General features: G+C 37.7%; 1 protein-coding gene across 1 annotated transcript in view; it reads left to right on the top strand.

Annotated features, from left to right (window-relative positions):
* Positions 1-21,279, top strand: part of LAMA2 (laminin subunit alpha 2) — a 790,327-nt gene that overhangs the window by 548,414 nt on the left and 220,634 nt on the right. Inside the window, exons 23-27 of the mRNA XM_078155150.1 lie at positions 6,973-7,209; positions 8,423-8,566; positions 17,153-17,332; positions 17,442-17,630; positions 17,727-17,860. Of these exons, the coding sequence (XP_078011276.1) occupies positions 6,973-7,209; positions 8,423-8,566; positions 17,153-17,332; positions 17,442-17,630; positions 17,727-17,860 (884 nt within the window). The remainder of the gene's footprint in view (positions 1-6,972; positions 7,210-8,422; positions 8,567-17,152; positions 17,333-17,441; positions 17,631-17,726; positions 17,861-21,279) is intronic.

The following is a 21,279-nucleotide window of genomic DNA, read 5'->3' as shown; positions in this document are numbered from 1 at the left end:
ACTGATGAAGATCAGCCTTAGAAATGGGAACCTGTATCTAAGCCATTAAATCCTGGTTAAGCAGTCATTGATTATTTTTTTATAACTATCACAGTTACACTTTTTCATAGTAATACATGTAGTGCAACAATTATATTCCTTAAATGTCATAATTGATACTTTTATAAACTGTGTTCTTAGTACATTAAGGGAATTTAACTATTTAAAGGATTCCTGAGATAATCATAAGATGGATAGCTATATAAAACAAATAACCATATCCTTACTTGTCTCTTTGGTAAGTCTGAATTTGTACATATTGTGTTTACTAAAAACATGGCTCACTTTTATTTTCTTCATTAAGGAAAAAGCATTAAGGACAGCATTCTAACATTAGCATCGTATCAGGTCCTATCTGTTGAAGAGTTAACGTATAGAATTAAATTGTCTGACTTCCTAAAGGTCTGATCTAATAGCACTTCTCCAAAATACACAAGCTTTTTTTTTTCATCTAAAAAATGTATTTGAGCATATGTTACAAGCAGGGGTTGTGGGAAAAAATGTGTAACACTTACAAGTTTAGTCTTCATTATGAATTATCTCTATCACTTTTTTTTAAGTTTAGATAATCAATAAATTTGTAGTATTTGCCAAATTCCAAGGTGTAAAAGCTTATACTGAAAATTTAACCACAGGACTCCAGCACACCCTGGTTACAAGGATATACTTTAAAAATATTTTTTCTGTCTCTTCAGATCCTAGCTCCCAGTGATTTGGCAAATGCACCCCTGAAAATTTGGTGACACAATTTGCTTTCATATATTCATATATAAATATATTCATATATTCAGCTCATGGTTTTCTACCTTCTCTCACTGAGAACTTTACCCCTCTTGAATAGCGTACTTCCCTTTCCTGAGAAAGGCATGCCCTTACATTTAAATACTCATTGATAACTGTTTTCAGAATTACCACCAGCACATACCAGATACATTAAGTGCCTTTATGTCTAAACTGGTGCCTTCATATCCAAACTAGCTTGTTCAGAGTTGAAACTATTATCTTAAATTTCTTTCTACTAACTGTTGAATACTTTAGAAAAATTAAGGTCTTTATAAATGAAGGGTATTATTTAATAGTTTTTGTCTATAGGGTAAAAAGAATATTCAAATCTTTTCTGTTTGTTTTGGAGGCAGTTAGGGTTATGTGACTTGCCCAGGGTCACACAGCAAGTAAGTGCCTGAGGCCAGATTTTTTTTAACTCAGGTCCTTCTGACTCCAGGACTGATGCTCTATGTATTGCATCACCTAGCTACTCCAAATAGTCACATCTTGAACCAATCACGTTCAGTTTAAAATTACTCATGGCATCATACATTTAGAATTGAAAGAGAACCCAGAGTTCATTTAGTCTATCTATCCTCTTTGCTTTACAGATGAGGAAAGTAGATGACTTACCCAAAGCCACCCAAGTAGCAAGCAACAATCAGGATTCTAATCTGGATCTCCCACAATTCTAAGTTCAGTACTTTAAATTCCACATACCATCTACCACACTACATGATTTCTTCTAAAGTAGTTTGCATTCCTGGAACATATACCAAATGAAAGTCACAAGTGAACAGTGACAAAGGGAAAACAGTCTGGGCAAGGGAAGTGTAAAGGACACTAAATTAAGAATCAGAAGACCTGAGTTTGAATCCTAGCTCTTTCACTTATTACTTGTATGACTATAGGTAAGTCATTTGACCTGTCAAGACCTCATTTTTCTCACATTCCTTAAGTGAAAGGGTAATACTAGATGCCCTCTGAAGTGCTCTCCAACATGAGATTTTATGATTTTCTCCTCTCACTATCATATCACCAAAAGATATTTCTACCCCACCATCCAATTCTACAGCCGGTATAACTTTGGACAAAGAGAATCCTGCTATGAACAATGGAGGGTGATATCTATAGTGAAGGATATTACAAGTGCCTACAACAGTATCTTCTCTCCCCCCCCCCCGCAATCTTCAGCAATCATGTATACACTGCAAGTGTTCTTTTTGGTGGTGGTGTTATTCTTGCATAAAGTTTCTCTTGAGAAGAACGCGATTTCTGCCAACCTGTAAATTACTTCAACTTCACAAAGACCACATGATGGGGTGACATCTCTTTCTGGAGAAGAGAACAGACTTTGCCTGCTTGTTTTTTATAGAAGTTCATTTTTATAAAGTTACTTCACTTCTATAAAACCCAAGAGCTACCAAGAGTACTATCTCAATAAATAATGATGTATGACATTGGGCAAGTCTCTTCATCTTTCTAGGCCTCTATTTCCTCATCTTGCAGATGATGATTTTGGACTAGTTAGATGGTCACCTCCAGCCTTAGATTTATGATATTATAATGCTAGTAAATGCTAATATAAATGTTACCCTACTACTAATTATGTCATTTCAATATCTCTCCCATTTCAATGTTTAATGGCTAATTTTTCTTACTGGGGTTGACCCTGGCTGGGCAAGTCACTTAACCTTTGCCTTACCTTAGTTTCATCATCTGGAAAGTGGGAATAATAATATCACCTTCCTCCTAGGGTTATTGTGAAGATCAAATGAGATATTGGTAAAGTGCTTTGAAAACCTTAAACTGCTATATAAATGTTAGCTATATTTAATTACTATTTTTGCTAAAACCTGAGTCAAGTTTTATTTTTGACACATACTGACCATGTGATTCTAGGCAAATCATTTAACCTTTCAGTTCTCTAGAAAAAGTATAGACCTGGCGTGATTAAGGAGTTTCCTCAATTCAGGGGTTACCAGTACTGATGAAATCACAGATCCAGACCTGTTCCTCTCCATTGATAACACTAAATGTCCCTACATTAGGCGTTTGGTCTGATGGGGCAGATTTGAAGACTCAAGTTCATAGTAATTCTGCCTTTGGAAGTATAGTCATGAAACAGATGAATAGTTCACAATTAAGCACTCCCGTGCAGAGCGTAAACTCTCTAGCGATGAACTGGGGAGACTGAAATCCAAGCCATGTCCTTGGAAAGGTCACTCCTATATGGCTCCTAGAGGTCAAATACATGGGTTTGTGAGAAATCAGATCAAACTAATCTGATGTAGTCTTTGACACACTAAAAATACATACTTAGAAATGAGTTCCCGTCCAACTCAGATGAAATAAAGAGTGGAAGGGGTACCAAGGACCATCAGTTCCCCCGTCTCTTTTTTTTCTTAGTGCTCTAGACACCTAAGCTAATACACATTTTTTAAAAAGTCTTATACCTTGCCACTTTTCCTTACCGCTTTAGTTTTCACTTCTCCAGCTTCCCAGGCTGTGTGGGTTTGAGGAAAGGATTTGCCCATGTTACCACATGTGCTATCCCCATAGCTCTAAGGGTGTCTGGGAGGGAGAATGGAATGGAATAGGGTGAGATTCTCTCCTGGTGGGTGTTCTCTCTCCTTCTCTTCTGAGGGTCGCTTTAATCCAAAATGAAGCTAGATTTCATTGTCTCAGGTAAGCAAAAATCAAAATCTCAGAAGTCAATTCAGAACCAAGCCACTCTTATTCCCTCTAGAGGCATTATACCTATGTAGAGTTACTACTGTCACATAAATTCAGCAGCATGTATTTTGAATTTTAGCTATGTAGGGTGGGTCTAATAAAACTTTATTTCAGCTTTCCCTGACTGAATACCTAATTCCAGTCACCATGAGGTTTCTGATTTTTTTTTCTTCCTCCTGTTTGGTTCATTTTGTAGGCACTAGTCTATTATCAGGTAAGTAGTCCTTGAGGATGTCTGTTGTACTCTGCCCTGGCCAGACGATGTGTAATGTGCTATGTTCAGTTATTGGCACCAAATTTTAGGCAGGAGCTTGATACTCTGGAGGAGGACAACCAGAATAGCAAAGGGTCTGGGTTTCATGCCATATGAAGATTATTTAAAGGAATTGGGGGAAAGGCGAACATCATAAACATCTTAAAATATTTGAAGGTCTATATCGTTGAAAAAGAATTAGATTTGTCTGTTCAGTCCCAACAGGCAAAACTAAAAGGGAGGCAGATTTACACTTGATGTCAGGGAAATCTTCCCAATAATTGGAGTTTTCACTGGAGATCTTCAAGCAAAGGCTGGATGATCACATATTACGCATATTTAGAAGGTATTCTTTGTGGGGTATAGGTTGGAATAAATGGCCACCAGATCCCTTCTAAGTTTGAAATTTTGTGTAATTCTGTGAAGTATAATCATTTAGTCTTTCTGATACTCAAATCCTGCCTTGCCAATAATGAGGTTCAGTTATCCCTTCCATATAGGAGGATTAGAGGCAGGTGTTCCAGCAATTTGGAAAATTCACGTAAAATTTTTTGGCCCTCCCTTCTTACCAGAGAAATCTTTCAGCTTTACGGATCCCCTTCTCTGTTTCTTGATATTCATTCTCTCTCTCTCTCTCTCTTTCTCTCTCTCTCTCCATATATATATGTGTGTGTGTGTGTGTGTGTAGTTGTTTCTAAACTTTTTCTGTGTTGTCTGCTGGCCTTTGTGTATTGTCCACTGCTTCCATAAAACTCCCAAAAAATTCCTATTTAATTTCTTATGCCAACCTGCGATACATCGAAACCGCAATGGGGAAAGTCACAATATGCAAAGGCTAAGTGGGCTTGAAGTAGGAGTACTGTAATTTTCCCTACCTTAGAACTGGAAGTCATATTTATAGGGACAAGGATAAGAATTGGCCCTGTAATTTCGTTAATATAGAAAAGTCCCAGGTTAGGAAACTCACTCTGCCAATGCAAGTTGGCCCCTTCTTTGTAGATTATAGTCTTAGGTATCTGTCTAAAGCGCTGAGAGGAGCACATTTGTCCAGTCATAAAGCCAGTTTGAATCGAAGGTGGGCTTTGAATCCAGTAATTGCTTAGTTCAAAAGTTAGCTTTCTACCTGCTATATCACAGTTCTCTATACTATATTTATAGTATAGAGAATAATTTTTAAAATGTTTTTAAAATCATCTATTTGACTAGAATCAGGACTAGCAATCTGGTCATTTGCTTACATGTTATAAATCAGAAATCCATTCTTATCAAAAAGAGATTAGAGAAAAAAATCTAATGTTTTCAGTAGCAACATAAATCATAAAGTCAATTAATATAATAGAATGGAAAATTACTTATTAAATGACTATTGTGTGCCAAGAATACAAAAGACTCACTTTATAATTGTTGGAGACTAAACATATAGAGTTCAACTGCAGGACAGAGGAAAAGGTCTGATGGTCCTTACAATTCAGCAGCAGGATACATCTGCAAGACCATGAGGTCAATATCAGTTTCAGTGGAGAATGGGACCTTCCCTGGGGTTTGGATGGCAGGCTTGATTAAAGAAGTTTTCAGTCCTATAGATACCCCAAAAACAAACTACAAGCCCATGCTGTTTAATATTGCTTAACCTCAGGCTATCATGTAAATCGGAAGTGTCAAACATACCACCCATAACACTACCAGTGCAGCCCAAACCACACTAAAATGTAATTGGGTAATATTTAACTAGATATATAAAAATAGAATACCACAAAGATAACATTAACGTGTGATTTTCCCAGTCAACATACAACCCACAGGGATCTTTATGTACAGTTTAGCTGCCCCCTTTTCTGTTTGTATTTGATGCCTCTCACACAGCTGTACCTTCTGGTCCATCTAACTAGGTCTCCAAACAACTTCAAAGTTCTAAGAAAGGATCCTGTATCTACAGGCTGACATTAAAGCAAAAATACCTTACTTGGAGAACCGACATGTTTGCTCAAGATAGAAACTTAAGCATTTCCAAATTTTCAAAGTGTTACTTCTTTATCAGAGGTGCAAACCAAGAGTTTGAGATACTGTGGGGCTGAGAGGAGAAGACAGGCATAGGTGTTACCCCTTGCCCAGGAAAATTGCCTTCCCACTTCTAGCTAGGAGATTGCAAATGGAAACTCTCCATGGGTGTATTGAACAGCAGTAGGAAGGAATCCAAGTGCTAGTCTAGGTAGGATTGATTTAGTTGTATGGTAACTTGGGATACTATAGACATAGCAGTATGGAAAGAGGGCATTGGCTGGAAGGTCTATTCTTTAGTTAGGGTGGGAAGGTAATGGAATAGACTGTTAGGAATGTGATAGCAGGTGATTTAATAAGGCTTAGAACCCTCAGAGCTGTGTGATTTGTTAGGTAACTCTTTTCCATTGGTGGCAAAGCTTCTTAATCTTTTCTTTTTCTTTTTTCCTTTTTTTTGGTATCATGAGCTCCTTATCAAAAAATAAATAAATCAATAAATCAATAAAGTAAAACACAGGGGATTACAAAGGAAAATGACAGTGAAATGAAGTTATTAAAGTATTGACAAAAACAAGCTCAAGGACTCCCTGAAATCTAGGTTAAGAATCCTTGCTATATGGGCATCTGGATCCGTGCATAGTTTAAAGTTTGTGGCTTCACTGCCATGATATAGCAACATAATAATAATAGCTAACATTTATATAAACCCTACCATGTGCTATATAATGTACCAAGTGCTTAACAAATATCTCACTTTATTCTCACAACTCTGGGAGGGAGGGACTTATTATCATCATCCCCATTTTACCTTTGAGGAACTGAGGCAAAGTTTAAGTGACTTGCCCAGGGTCACACAGCAAATGCCTGAGGCTGGATATGAACTCAGATCTTCCTGCTCTGAGTTTTGTATTCTGTCCACTACACTGCATAGCTGACTGTGGAATGAACAATGATGAAACCTGGAAGGGAAGATTTTGTCTGATGTAATTTAACTGAATCATAAGTAGCTGAGTTCACTTCCAGGGTTCTATGTGGTAAGGAGAGTTCCTAGAATGGCATAGCTTTTCATTAATTTTAATGAATCATTAAAGAATTATTCAAGGAGGAATTCTCAAGTTGTGATTTTAAGAAATTTCTTGTGAAACTTGACTGAAATTTACATTTCATTATCTGTTCTGTAGGCTTGTAATTGCAGTTTGGTGGGATCACTTGATTTCCAGTGTAATATAAACACTGGCCAATGCTCCTGCTACCCAGAATTCTCTGGTACAAGATGTACAGAATGCAATTTGGGCCACTGGAATTATCCTCATTGCAATTTGTGTGACTGCTTCCTGGCTGGGACCGATGCATCAACCTGCAACTCAGAAACGAAAAAATGTGCATGCCTTAATCAAAGTGGACAATGTACTTGTAAGGTATGCATGGCCAAAGTCCAGCAATGTAAAGTCTCACAATTGTTTTTTTCTGCTTCTCCATGTTATTCCTTATTGCTATTTCATTGAATTTAAAGGGGAATCACCAAAGAGAGTACATATTGGTACCTAGTCCCCCTGCAGACATAAGAGCAAAATTCTACTTTTTAGGCAATAGATTGTCTTTAACCAGTCCAAACCAAATCTGTTTGGGTTCCTCTTGTGATGTCGTTTGGTAAAGATTCCATGGATATCTTTACCAACAAGTGACATTTTGCAAAGCAAAACTCTTCAGGGAGAAGACTTTCCTTTATAGTAACTCACTGCTCATTCAAAGGGCAAAAAGTTTGAAATGACAGAAAGCATGTACCTATTGAACATCACGTTTGTGAGTGAAATAATAAGACACACTAAAAGCAGCTTCTCCTAAAAATGGATCAGCAATTATGATACAAAGCAGAATGCTTTTGTTGCCATGGGAGTGCCATGGCTTCACATTACCCAGCACCCCTGACATTACAACAGTGACTATCTGAACATTTCAGCCCTCACTAATATTGTTAAATGATGTGGAAAAATAATCAATTAAAAAGGCAAAGAGGTATTTTTTCCCTTTAGATTTTTCTGCAAAAATCAATTCCACTCTAAATACAGTTAATATCATGTCAGAGGTATTCTGACTACTCAAGATAAAGGCCCTGAAGAGAGGGACAAAAGAAATCAGAGAAAGAAGCCCTGGAGGATGATTTTGAATAGGCTTGAGCATTCTTTTAAAGAAATACTTCTGCCATCAACAGAGGGCATGTATAGTGCACATGCAGACTATATATCATGTTCAGTAACGAAACATTAGCCTGGGTCTTATCATTTATATTCTGACCCTGTCCTACCATTTATTTGCATTGCATGGACCTCTATCCAGTGTTCATTATTTTTATTGTGCTTCTGAAGCCTGGTGAGTCTTTCCTGTTGCTTTCAATGGAATTATACAATCTGTTGCTTAGTTTTAAGAGCACCACAGCGATATACATATTTGTAAATAAAGTATTTTACCGTGCTTATTGACACCAATCATACATGCCATGGGAGATAGTAGTCTTTATTTCATTTCTATCATACTCTTTGAAAATCCATATCCCTAATAAGTCTCTTCAAGAACAATTTCCCCTATATCTTTGCCTTTAACCGTGAACTCCTATTGGGATTGTCTCTCTAGGTAAATGTTGAAGGTGTCCACTGTGACAGGTGCCGTCCTGGCAAATTTGGACTTGATGCCAAGAACCCACTTGGCTGCAGCAGCTGCTATTGCTTTGGCATGACTAACCAGTGCACTGAAGCAAAGGGACTGATCCGTATGTGGGTGAGTAGGGAACTGCTGAGCCGTGTAATGCCATAATGTTATTTCCTGCTGGCGTCTTTTAGTCAGGCACTGAGAGGCAGCTAGAAAATGGCAAAACATTTAAGTAACCTTTTCCCCTGTGTACATTCAGAAATAGTGAAGGGACCATGTTCCATTAGACAATCTGAAAAGAGGTACATTTATTTTTTATAAGATAATAGATGTCAAGAGAATGTACTCATCTTACTTTAATTTTGCCTTTGACTTTACTTTCTTTGATGTTCTTAATTTTTAAATTGTCCAAAAGATTTTTTAATCATTCATTTTCCCCTAGTACATTACTCTGCTTGTGCCACATAAAAGTTAAATAGACTCAGTGTCTGTTCTCTTAAGTCCGTATAACCTAAGACATATGTCATATTGGTTTTCTCTGAGCAACAGTAGCACCTCTTCACCACAAAGAAAGGTTGTAGATAGATCTAGAAGGAGCCATATATTTATAGATAGATAATAATAAGTATAGCTAGGTGGCAGTGTATAATGGATAGGACTGACCTCAAAGTTAAGATGACCTAAGTTCAAGACTTGTCTTTGGTACATACTGGCAAGTCACTGAATCTCTCGATGGCCCCAAGGAATTCTCTAAGACTATAAATTGCAGAGGGCAGCTAGGTGGTACAGTAGATAGGGTACTGGGCCTGGAGTCAGGAAGACCTGAATTCAGATGCAGCCTCAGACACTTACTAGCTGTGTGACTCTGGACAGGTCACTTTACCCTGTTTGCCTCAGTTTCCTTATCTGTAAAATAAGTCAGAGAAGGAAATGGCAAACCATTCTAGTATATTTGCTAAGAAAATCTCAAATGGGATCATGAAGAGTCACACATGTCTGAAATGACTGAACAACAAATAAACTGCAGAGCTGCTGATCTCTGAAGATAAAGGGATTTTTCTCACTGGCAGTTCTTTACACAGATGAACTCACAAGTCTAGCCATATGTAAGCATACACATGAGTAACTTTAGCAGTTAGTGATTGCAATTCTGTGAGTTCATAGATTCAGATCACAAATCTTCTGTGACTTCTAGCCTTAGAAAAATACAGGGGAAAGAGCAGGGGAGGAAATCATGATCTTGTGGCTAACATGGTAATAAAAAGGTAGGTGGTTCCGTGAATAGAGAGCTGCCTTCAAAGTTAAGATTCTCTAGGTTCAAGTCCTGTTTCTGACATATTATACTGGCTGTGTGACTATGGGCATGTCACTGAACTTCTCTCAACCTCAGTTCCCTCATATGTAAAATGGGGAGAATAGCAGTACCTGTCACAAAGCTGTTGCAAGAATCAAATAAAAAAATATGTAAAGCACTTTGTAAACCTCAAAACATTATATAAATATTAGCTATTATTGTCATCAGTTAGACTAATCCTTGGACGATAGGCATATAATCTGTGTTAGGGCTTGGATTCAAAACTTTTTCCATCCTGGTGGCCAACTTGTCAGGGTTTACACCACATTGCCACAGCCTTTGGGAATCCAGAGCACACTTTAGTGAGGTTATCAGAGAAGGACTCTATTTAAGGATGATAGATAAATGCAGATCTATGCCATCTATTTATCTATCTATCTGCACCTTCATCCTTATGGGGTTGTTATGGGGAAAGTACCTTGCACTTATTTATGATTTTAAGTGACATCTGCCTGTACTATCTACAAAGACATTTGTATATTTTGTATACATATGTGCATATATGTATACATGTAGTACACGTATACCTGCATTGTATACTTACATATGTATGTATTGTGTAAGCAAGTATATATATATATATATGCACACACACACACACACACACACACACACACACACACACACACACACACACGTGTGTATGTCATAGTCACACAAATAAATAGGCAATGTGACCTAATGGGTAGAGAGTTGGCTTTGGAGTCAGGAAGATTTCTGGAGTCTTGTCTTACTCTCCAACATAAATTGAATTCTGACCTAAGCAAGTCACTTAACCTCTCATTGCCTCAGGCAGCAATCTAAGTCTGTAAGTCACAGAGCATATGTTGGATCCCTATTGCTAGAGGAAGTTTACTCTCTGGATTTTCCTACACCAATGAAATCCTAGATCTCATGCAAATACAGGATGTCCCAAAAGTCTTGGTGCAGTTTTAAGTTTCAGTAAGACTTTTGGACATGAGAGAGACAGACAGAGACAGAGACCAATACTGCCAGAGGAATTTTACTCACTGGGTTTTCCTACACCAATGAAATCCTAGATTTCAGGGCAGCTAGGTGGTACAGCGGATAGAGCACTGGCCCTGAAGTCAGGAGGACCTGAGTTCAAATCCAGCCACAAACCAAACACTTGACACTTACTAGCTCTGTGACCCTGGGCAAGTCACTTAACCCCAATTGCCTAAAAATTTAAAAAAGATTGTTTAAAAAAAAATCCTAGATCTCGTGCAAATACAGGATGTCCCAAAAGTCTTGGTGCAGTTTTAAGTTTCAGTGAGACTTTTGGGACATGAGACAGACAGAGAGAGACAGAGACTGATATTGCTAGAGGAAGTTTACTTTCTAGGGTTTCCTACATCAATGAAATCATAGACCTTGTGCAATACAGGATGTCCCAAAATGCTTAGTTTTTTCAGTTTAAGTTTCAGTAATATTTTTGAGTCACGAGAGAAAGATGGAGCCAGAGAGATGGAGGCAGAGAAATAGAGAGAAAGAGAAACAGAGTCACACACTGCCTATATATTTGTGTGATTATGACATACACACATGTATTTCTACATACATATGCATACGTGCATTTATGTAGACAAATGTATGTCTTTGTAAAATAGAGTTATAGACCACTTGAAACCATTAAATACCCATAAATATTATTTTAGATAAAATAGTGTAATGAGATAGTTGCATAGGAAACATGTTTATAAATAAGCAAATATTAAAATAATGTTTAATATACCTTTATATGAGTATTTATATTGCACTTTAAAGTTTACAGAACATTTTCCCCAAAACAACCTTAGGAGAATGAAAGTTCAAATATTTTAACCTGGTTTTGCAGATAAAGAAACTAAAGCTTAGAGTGAATAAGTGACTTGTTCATGATTATCCAGCTTATACACATTCAAAGAAGAATTTGAATCGAGGTTTCACGACTCAAAGACTACCATACTTTGTCCACGACCTAAAACCTTTAGAGTTGCATTTAGAATTCATATTAGTACATGCTGCTTAAACTTATGCAGTTTATACCAATACATACTGCAATATGGGATGGATTGATGGAAAGAAGGAAGAAAGCAAGGAAGGAAAGAAAACAAGAAAGAAGGGGAGAGATAGGAAGAAAACACTTTAGAATTTGAGAGAGATAACATAATATAGTAGATGGAGAGATGGACTCAATGTCAAGAAGACTGGGTTTAAGTTTCATCACACATACATACTGACTATGTGACCCTAAGCATATCATTTAAATTCTTGGTGCCCAGATCAGCTAAGACTAGGAATTAGAGAGTATTCCCTGATGTGCAATGATAAGCATTTTTTAACCAAGAATTCCTTATATCAATGAAATCACAGACCTGGAATAACAACAATAAAAAAGTGTGTATGTGTACATGTGTGTGTGTGTGTGTGTGTGTATGTGTACGTGTCTGTGTAAGCATGGATGTATGTGTTTTTTTTTTCAACTATAGTCTTCCTCCATTACCACCTCATGGTGTGAAGATGACCCTCAGTTCTGAAAGTCTATATCAGGGCTTCTTAAACTTTTTCCACTCATTACCCCTTCAGCAGGTTGCAACCCACAATCTATATTACTGGATCACTAAGTCAACCAGGTCCAATTATGCTGCAAAAGCTAAGAGAAAGGGCCTATTGGGACTTTGGTTAAGGTGGTGACATGAAAGGTAACTAGTGATCCCCCAAATAATGCAGTAAATACCTATAACAGCATCAAGTAGAATAATGATCAAAAAGACTAATGCAAACACCAGTAATTTCCTCCACTGAGTCCAGAACTAAACAAGAAGACTGCCAGCAGCCTGAGGGCACTCAGTAGTGACATGCCAAAGAAGACAGAATCCAGCTCCAGTTCCATAAACCAGGGCTGTGTCCTAACCTGTGAGCCCAGCAGGGGAAAACAGACAGCCCTGCAAGATCACTGCTTAAGGAGACAGAGTTTGGAACACTCCAAGGGACCTGAAGCCAGGACTGCCATTGCAGCCACAGCAAGTGGTCCTCTAAACCTGCAAGGAAACTGGAGTCAAGAGGAATCTCCCACAATGCATCAGGGCCTGGAAGGGCCACAGCATGGGACAATGGCAACTTCCAATTGGGCATATTAAGGAGGAAACAGAGATTGGGGCCAAGGACAACACCCACATTCTGCCACCAAGAGATGATGGCAAAAGCCAGACTACAGAGGGGACAGGACCAAAGGACTGTGTACCCTATCCAACAATTGGGTAGGAGGAGGGATGAAGCTTAACCAGCAGAAATTCCTAATCTAAACCTGAGACCGGAAATGCATGTAAACAGAAGAAAACTCCAAATGTAATAGAGAATAGGCCTGATGATAGACTTTGTTTCTGTTGTCCAAAGATAAGCCTAGAGAATCTTGGAGAAACTCATTACCAGGGTAACCACAGGGTCATGAATTGTTTGGGCACAAGAACTCTCAAAGACCATCTACTAAGTTGTAGCAAAATTGCAGTCTGCTTCAATGGAGAAAACAGACACTCCTGCTGTGGTAATCAGAAATCCTTACAGTACTGAAGTATGAGCATTATGTATACATTCAATCATTATCTATTATTTACACCTACTACATGTAATACAGGTCATCCTGTGTCTTCTCCCTCTCCCTTCCTTTTCCTCCTATTCTCTGTAGGAAAAAGGAAAACAAGAGGCAGACTCAGCTGTGCCCAAGATTCATATAAGCTGTGCTTCATATAAGGAAAGCAATTGATATTATAGCTTTCACATGATACACTGTGAGGGTTATTAGCCAGTAAGTCAGGAACTTACACAAGTGCACACAATCTCTACTCACTATGACCATACAAAGGAATAATCCTCAGGCAAGTATCATGGTGGCGAGATGGTTCAGTTCTCAAGTGCCCCTCAATTTCTTCCCCCTCAACATTAGCACTGTACTTTCATGACAAGTCCTCCATTCAGTTCAACATCTGCCTGAAAGCACTCAGGCTTCCAACTCTCTCTGATAGACAGTAGGATTCTTCTTGCCTTATGGTGCTCTTAAATACTTTAGCAAGATGGTAACCAATTGTGCTCCCCGTTTCAGCAGCCCCACCACAAATGCACAATGACAGACAGGGAGGGAGTCTTCCCAAGAATATAGTAACAAATCTGCCCACCTGAACTCCCCAAGCTGTGAAACATCTGCAACTTTGGAAAATGTATGAGGCACGTGCTAGGTGCTGGGTTGGCAAAGATGAAAAATTACAACCCTTCAAGAAACAGCCATTCTGATGAGAAGAGTAGAATGTGGTAGAGGGGAAAGCATACTTGATTTAGAATCAGAGGATCTGGGTTTAAATCCTACCTCAGTTAACCAAGGAGGTGACCTTGTCACTTCATATCTCTAAGCTTCAGTTTCCTCATCTTTAAAATGAGGAGGCTGGACTTTGATTACCCCTAAGGTCCTCTCCAGTTCTAAATCTATTATCCTATGATCCTACAATCCTGTGATAGATATATATATCTATCAGTATGGCTCTAAGTAATAATAATTCATATTCATTTAGCACTATTATCATTTTCAAACCCACTTTTATATACATATGAGAAGGGAAGAGTTGAGCAAAGTACTTGAGAAATTTGAAGAAAAATAAATTACTTTCACCTAGGGAGGAAGAAAGGAGAGGTTTCATGGAGAAGACAGTTGGACAGGAAGGGAAAGAAGGGACTTCAGCAGTTAAGAGATGAAGAGGGTTTCTGAGGATGGAGCCAAGAGAAAGTGCTGAGCTGATCTCTCCCAACATTCCCCTCCAAGCAACTTTAAAATAATGTCTCAAATCAAATTCTGGCATAGAAGAACCAACAGAGGTCAGAATGAGACAGAAAGATTTCATGAAACACCTTGATAATAAAGAATACAGGAACAAACACTATAGTTCAAGGGCAGGGAGGAACACTTTTGGTCAAGAGGGAGCTGGAGCCTTAAAGGGAGAGTATTCCTTTTGGTCACAATGGATCAGGAAGCCTGAGGAACAGGATCACTTTTGGTCCGAAGGGAACAGGGCTCCTGAGGAACAGCATCACTTCGTCCCAAAGGAACAGGGTCCCTGAAGAGCAGTATTAATTGCAATCCCAAGGGAACAGGGGCCTCCTCAAAAAACAGAATTGGCCAAAAAGAGAGTTACACAGGCTCACTGAAGAAAATAATTCCTTAATCATCAGAATTGAGCAAATGGCAGCTAATAACTCCTTCAGACATCAAGAAACAATAAAATAGAGTCAAAAAAATGAAAAAATAGAAGAAAATGTGAAATCTCATCAGAAAAAAAAACTGACCTGGAAAATAGATCAAAGAGCCATAATTTAAGAATTATTGAACTAGCTTCCATTTGTTCCATTCTAATTTTTAAGGAAATATTTTCTTCAGAAGCTTCTAGACTTCCTTTTCCATTTAGCTAATTTTGCTTTTTAGTGCATTCTTCTCCTCATTAGCTTTTTGGACCTCTTTTGCCATTTGGGTTAGCCTATTTTTTAAGGTGTTATTTTCTTCAGTATTTTTTTGGGTCTCCTTTAGCAAGTTGTTGACCTATTTTTCATGATTTTCTTGCATCAGTCTCAGTTTTTCCTCTACTTCTCTTACTTACTTCTCAAAATCCTTTTTGAGCTCTTCCATGGCTAATTCATATTTTTCTTGGAAGCTTTGGATGTAGGAGCTTTGACTTTGTTGTCTTCTTCTGGTTGTATGTTTTGATCTTCTTGTCACCAAAGTAAGATTCTATTGACTCTTTTTGTGCTGCTTGCTCATGATCTCAGCCAATTATTTGAGTTATAAACTCTTTGTTAAGGTAGGGGTCTGCTTCCAGTGTGGAGAATGTACTGTCCCAAGCTTCGGGGGGGGGGGGGGGTGTCGTGCAGCTGTTTTCAGAGATACTTCTAGGGACCTGTAAATTTTTAGTTCTTCCAAGGTGGTATGATCAAAGGCAAGGTGCTTCCTCCTTTCCTGGCCTGTGCTCTGGTCTATGAGTGATCACAAGCACTCTTTTCTGCCTTGGAACTGTGAGAATTTCCTCTTACCACCACTATATATATATAGATATATATCTATATAGATATATCTATATAGATATATATCTATATATATATGTGCATATTTGCATATATATTTTATATATTTTATATATATTTATCTTATATTTATAATGTCTATTATAAATATATTTTAATAGATATTATATTGCATATGTATGTATGTGTGTGTGTGTGTGTGTGTGTATGTGTGTATAAAACATATATTAGGAAGTAATGGCCACAGAAGGAAGTGTTGGACCTGAATATTGATTTAATTACTCTTTCCAGAGCAAAAGAAAGATATTTGGGTTTGGGGGTAGTAAGTGATAGGAAGTATAGCAAGATGATTTCCAGGTGAATGTCTAGAGGGAATGGGAAGTATAGTCTGGGAGCAGTTAGATATAGTGCATTAATAAGTTTTCACTTGTTCTCCCCCTTATGAACACAGCTCAACCTTAGGGCAGAAATCCAAAACTGAGTGGATTAACTTACCCATGGGAGAATGGGTATGGTCTATGGAATACTTAGTCTGAGGCTCACTGTTGCAGTGAGAAAAAGGGAAGGAATATCAGAATGGATGGCAAGATGCCTAGGTAGGCTTTGCTTTCGTGGGGGATGCATTTGAGATGCAAAGTTGTCAGAAGCAAAGCAGACATAGTGTGTCAGGTGAGTTTTCATTCACTTTCTCCTCACTCAAGATAATTTAGCAAAGGCTCAGAGACTGAGGATGGTGGAATAAAAGTAGGTGATAGAAAGTGGTCCAGTTTAGCCAGAACATAAAATATATGACAAGAGAAACAGTTAGAGACATATATACTAATAATCTATCTAAAATACACGTTTTCTTTGATATAATTCAAATGTTGGAACTTAAAGTCAGCAAAACCTGAGTTCAGATCCTGGCTCAGACAGTTACTTGTTCTATTACGCTGGGGAAATCCCTTAACTTCTCTCAGTCTCTTTTTCTTCATCTGTAAACTGGGGGAAATAATAACATCTCTTTCAGTGAATTATTCTGAGGATTAAATGACATAATAGGTAATATGTGATATATAAACATACCCTACACATATTTTGTTATAGTAACAATATATCATATGCATGCATCCATATGACATATATGTATATATTTACCTATTTATATATATATATATATATATACACATATATATTTAATGATGGTCATAATTCACTTATAAATGCATATCAAAAGTCATGAACTTTAAAAAACACTGAAGAATTACAAGATTCATTTTTGTTAATTTTCACTTTGCTCATACTCCCTTTCTTTTTTTTTAATGCTTTCTTATTTTCAGGTAACACTGACACCTGAACAGACCATCCTTCCACTGGTGGATGAAGCCCTCCAACACACAACCACCAAAGGAATTGCTTTTCAGAACCCAGAGATTGTTGCAAACATGGAACGGGTGAGAGAGGATCTCCATCTGGAACCTTTTTATTGGAAACTTCCAGAACAATTTGAAGGGAAGAAGGTGAGAAACAGAACTTTGAATTTGTCCAAGGTGAAATAAAAGTAATACTTGGGGTAGTATACTTTGGAAGCTCTTACCAAAAACATCTTTTGTCCTCCCCCTTTATTAGTTGATGGCCTACGGTGGCAAGCTGAAGTATACAATCTACTTTGAAGCTCGTGAAGAAACAGGATTTTCTACCTATAACCCACAAGTTATAATTCGAGGTGGAACTCCAACTCGTGCTAGAATTATCACCCGGCATATGGCAGCTCCTCTAATTGGACAACTGACAAGGCATGAAATAGAAATGACAGAGGTAAGGTTTTAGTCAATATTGTATGAAGATGCCAATAATGTTTCCATATGATACTATTAAAAGGGCATGTGTGTGTGGTTTTTTCTTTGTCATTAGAATGAATGGAAATATTACGGTGATGACCCCCGCACAAGTAGGATGGTGACACGGGAGGACTTCTTGGATGTACTCTATGACATTCATTACATTCTTATCAAGGCTACTTATGGGAATATCATTCGGCAAAGCAGGTAACCATTATGTACAGCTCCACCATAGAAAGCAACCTGAATTTCTTATTCTAGGGTGATTCTGTGGGTGCCATTAAGGAAGATTTGTAAGGGAGCAGAGAGAGAGAGAGAGTAATATGTAATTAAGGAGCTACCACAAAGGAAAACTGAAATTGCTAATATAGCTACAACATGCCCTGAAGGCAGGAGAGATAGGAAACTAGTTTGAAATTCATGACTGTGTATCTTGGTGTGGTAGTCATCAGAATGCAGGTGCTAATTGAAAGCATATGAACCAGATGAGTTCCCTTAGGAAAAGAGCAGAGGGGAAGCAGAGCAGAGACACCAAAAGTGAGCCATGGCAGATATACACAATTAATTAGAAGGGGGTGGTGGGATCCAGTAAATGAGGACAAAGGAGAATGAGTTAGAAAGGTAGTAAAAAAAAAAAAAAAAGGAGAGTACAGTAAGTAGACTCTATAGGACCTCACTCCTAATAGCCCTGGCTTGCTTTTTTATGTAAAATAAGCTTTGTAAGTATCACTGATGAAACTAGTCCAAATGAGAAATGGTGGTCTGTGACAAATTCAAATCGTTCTCTCCTCTCATAGACACAAGGTTTTTTTCAGCCCATCCAAGCAATTCCAGGCACTCACTTTACTCCTACTGAGTCGAACATCTTGCTGTGGGGAAAACAAAAGAATGGGCAGGAGCAGCATTAACCCTGGTGGAGCTTCCTTTCATTAGCGGGGGACAAGTCTTACATGTTACACATAAGAGGACAACCATAGGCAATATTTGTGTTCTAAGAATTAAGAGTAAAGGAAAGATTAGTAAAAATATAGATCATACTAAATAGCATTTCCAGTCTCAGCCTATCATAATTTCATAATTGCCACTGTAAAGTTGGATTCAATCCTGTCCAATTCTTTGCAACCTTATTTGGGGTTTTCTTGACAAAGATACTGGAGTGGTTTGCCATTTCCTTCTCCAGCTCATTTTACAGATGGTGAAACTGAGGCAAATGGGGTGAAGTGACTTGCCCACGATCACACAGTTAGCAGATAGAATTGTAGGGTCATAGATCTAGAGGAAGGGGTTTGATTGTTCATCTAACCCAACTCCCTCAGTTTGTAGATAATGAAAAATTAAGGCCCATGGAGATTAGGTATATGCCCAAGGTGGTAAATGTCACTCACCTCACCAAGATGGTAAATGTCAGATTGAGGATTTGAGCCTAGAATTTCTGATTCCAGAGTCAATGCTCTTTCCACTGTCCCACACTGTTTCAAAACTTTATTGAACTTCTCAGTGTCATTGTTTATGACCCATAAGAAAATTCTATCAAGAGGTTTGTAAAAAGGTTTAGTACAATAAATTACTGATCTATGGCAAGAAGAATATATCATTTTATGAAATATCATGTTGGCAGACAGAATGTAAAAATAACTTAATTCAAATGTTAGCATTATGCTAGACACATAACTTAGCAAAAATGCTAATTCTGTTCCTGCATAAAAGCCACATTGCTTTTCAGAGTGATTTAGGGACTTCTGTTGAAAAATCAGGAGCCCTCAGTTTTTTTTTTCCTTTACCATGTTCATTTGATTTTTCTTTTTATGTTTCCACTCAAAACTGAAAAGTTTTTTTAAATATGAAATTACATTTTGTACAAAATATGGAATAGTAAAGGAATTTGAATTGAAAATGTGCTTTCAATTTTATTGTTAGTTTTTTCTGCTATCAAGTACAGATCAGATGGCAGCAGCCAAAGGCAGGTTTGTTACTTTGATATGATGCTTTACAGCAGACGATAGGATTATGCAAATTTCCTGTACTGCATTAAATAGCTGGGTAGTATAGGGACCATTTTTGTTAATGGGACTGATGGGAATAGATTTTGTTGCACATTTCTTAGGAAACTTGCTAGAACTCCCTTGCAAGACTGGGTCATTGGTCTTTTGTGTATTCTTTACTTGACCTCATTATTAATTAAGTTATTTTGTTTTCATTGCAAGCATCATTTGAAGCTTTAAAGTAATCAAAATCCAGCAATGTTTCCAATCTGCAGTTCCTTAAATATGACATTCCATCTCCAGTCTCCATGTCTTTGCATTGGCTGTCTCTCCCCACCCCATCCTGGAATGCTCTCCTTCCACACCTCTGCCTCTGAGAATTCCCAACTTCCTTGAAGACTGCTCAAATCTTACCTTCTACAAAAAATCTTTCCCAGTACTCCTAGCTGTTAAGGCAGTACCCTCTCAGATTTCTTTCCACCTGCTTTGTATATATCTTCGGTGTGCCCACTTGGTTCCATGTTGTCTCTTATGTTAGAATGTGATCTTCTCCAGGGCATGGACTGTGTTTGCATTTCTATGTTGATTTGTATATAATTTGTTGATTTGTATATAATAAGCACTAACCAGTGAAGACTACCTGACAAAAACCATATCTTACTCCCCCATATGAACCAAGGGTGACTTGAACAGGCAAGAAAGCAACAGCAGGTTCAGGATAAAGGAGCAAAGAGAAAAGAGATTAAGGATGAACCTACTTTCATTAGACACTACAGTCAGGAGAGATGTGGAAGCTGTGTGTATTTAAAATGCCTTCATAATAATATTTAATCAGACAATCAACATGCATTTGTCAGTTGCCTGTTATGTGTCAGGTGTTAAGTTAAGGGTTGGGAATAGAAAGACAAAAATGAAACAATCCCTGACCTCATGGAATTCACATTCTATTGGGGAAGACAATATGTTCATAAATGAGCAAATGCAGAAAAATGAACAGGATAAATTTTGGTAAAGGAAGATGCACAATAAATGATAGTTTCTATTTTCACTTAAGACTTTATACAGATTCTATAGTATAGGAAAGCAAGTTTTATAAAAGCAATGAATATATTTTGCTACTTTGAATTTGGACTATGTAGAAGAAGCTATAAGCATTGAGCAATTTATTCCCTTTATTTATTTACATTTCTTGTGGGGTTGCAGGGAACAGAAACTTTTGTATATCAGTGCTCACTTAAGTAGAAGACAGAGTAGGCCAAATCCCTTATGTTGGCAAAACTGTGATTCTCTAATCCCCTGAGATAAATGGCATATTGCAGAAATATCTATTGCTGTCATCATTCATGCCTCACTTGATTTTTTTATCCATTTTCTGGTTTGGTGTATGCATGAATGTGAGAGACAGGGAAAATGGAATATGAAGCTAATATCTCCTAGACCAATAAAATGCCCAAAGGCTGGTGGGCTTAACTTATCTCTAAGCAGTTCTAAAGGTAACCTCATTTATTCCTTATTCCTTTTGACCATCACTCCCAGCAAGACATAAAGGGTCTGCATTTCTCTTTCTTACCTAATAGATTTCAATGTCTTTTTTTTTCCTTCCAAGCAAGGATAATGTAATATGAAAGGAGAAGTTAAAATATG

The sequence above is a fragment of the Phascolarctos cinereus genome, unplaced genomic scaffold, assembly GCF_003287225.1.
Source record: "Phascolarctos cinereus isolate Bilbo 61053 unplaced genomic scaffold, phaCin_HiC Scaffold_5;HRSCAF=322, whole genome shotgun sequence".
In the NCBI taxonomy this organism is placed as follows: domain Eukaryota; kingdom Metazoa; phylum Chordata; class Mammalia; order Diprotodontia; family Phascolarctidae; genus Phascolarctos; species Phascolarctos cinereus.
This window is presented reverse-complemented; position numbering and strand designations above follow the sequence as displayed.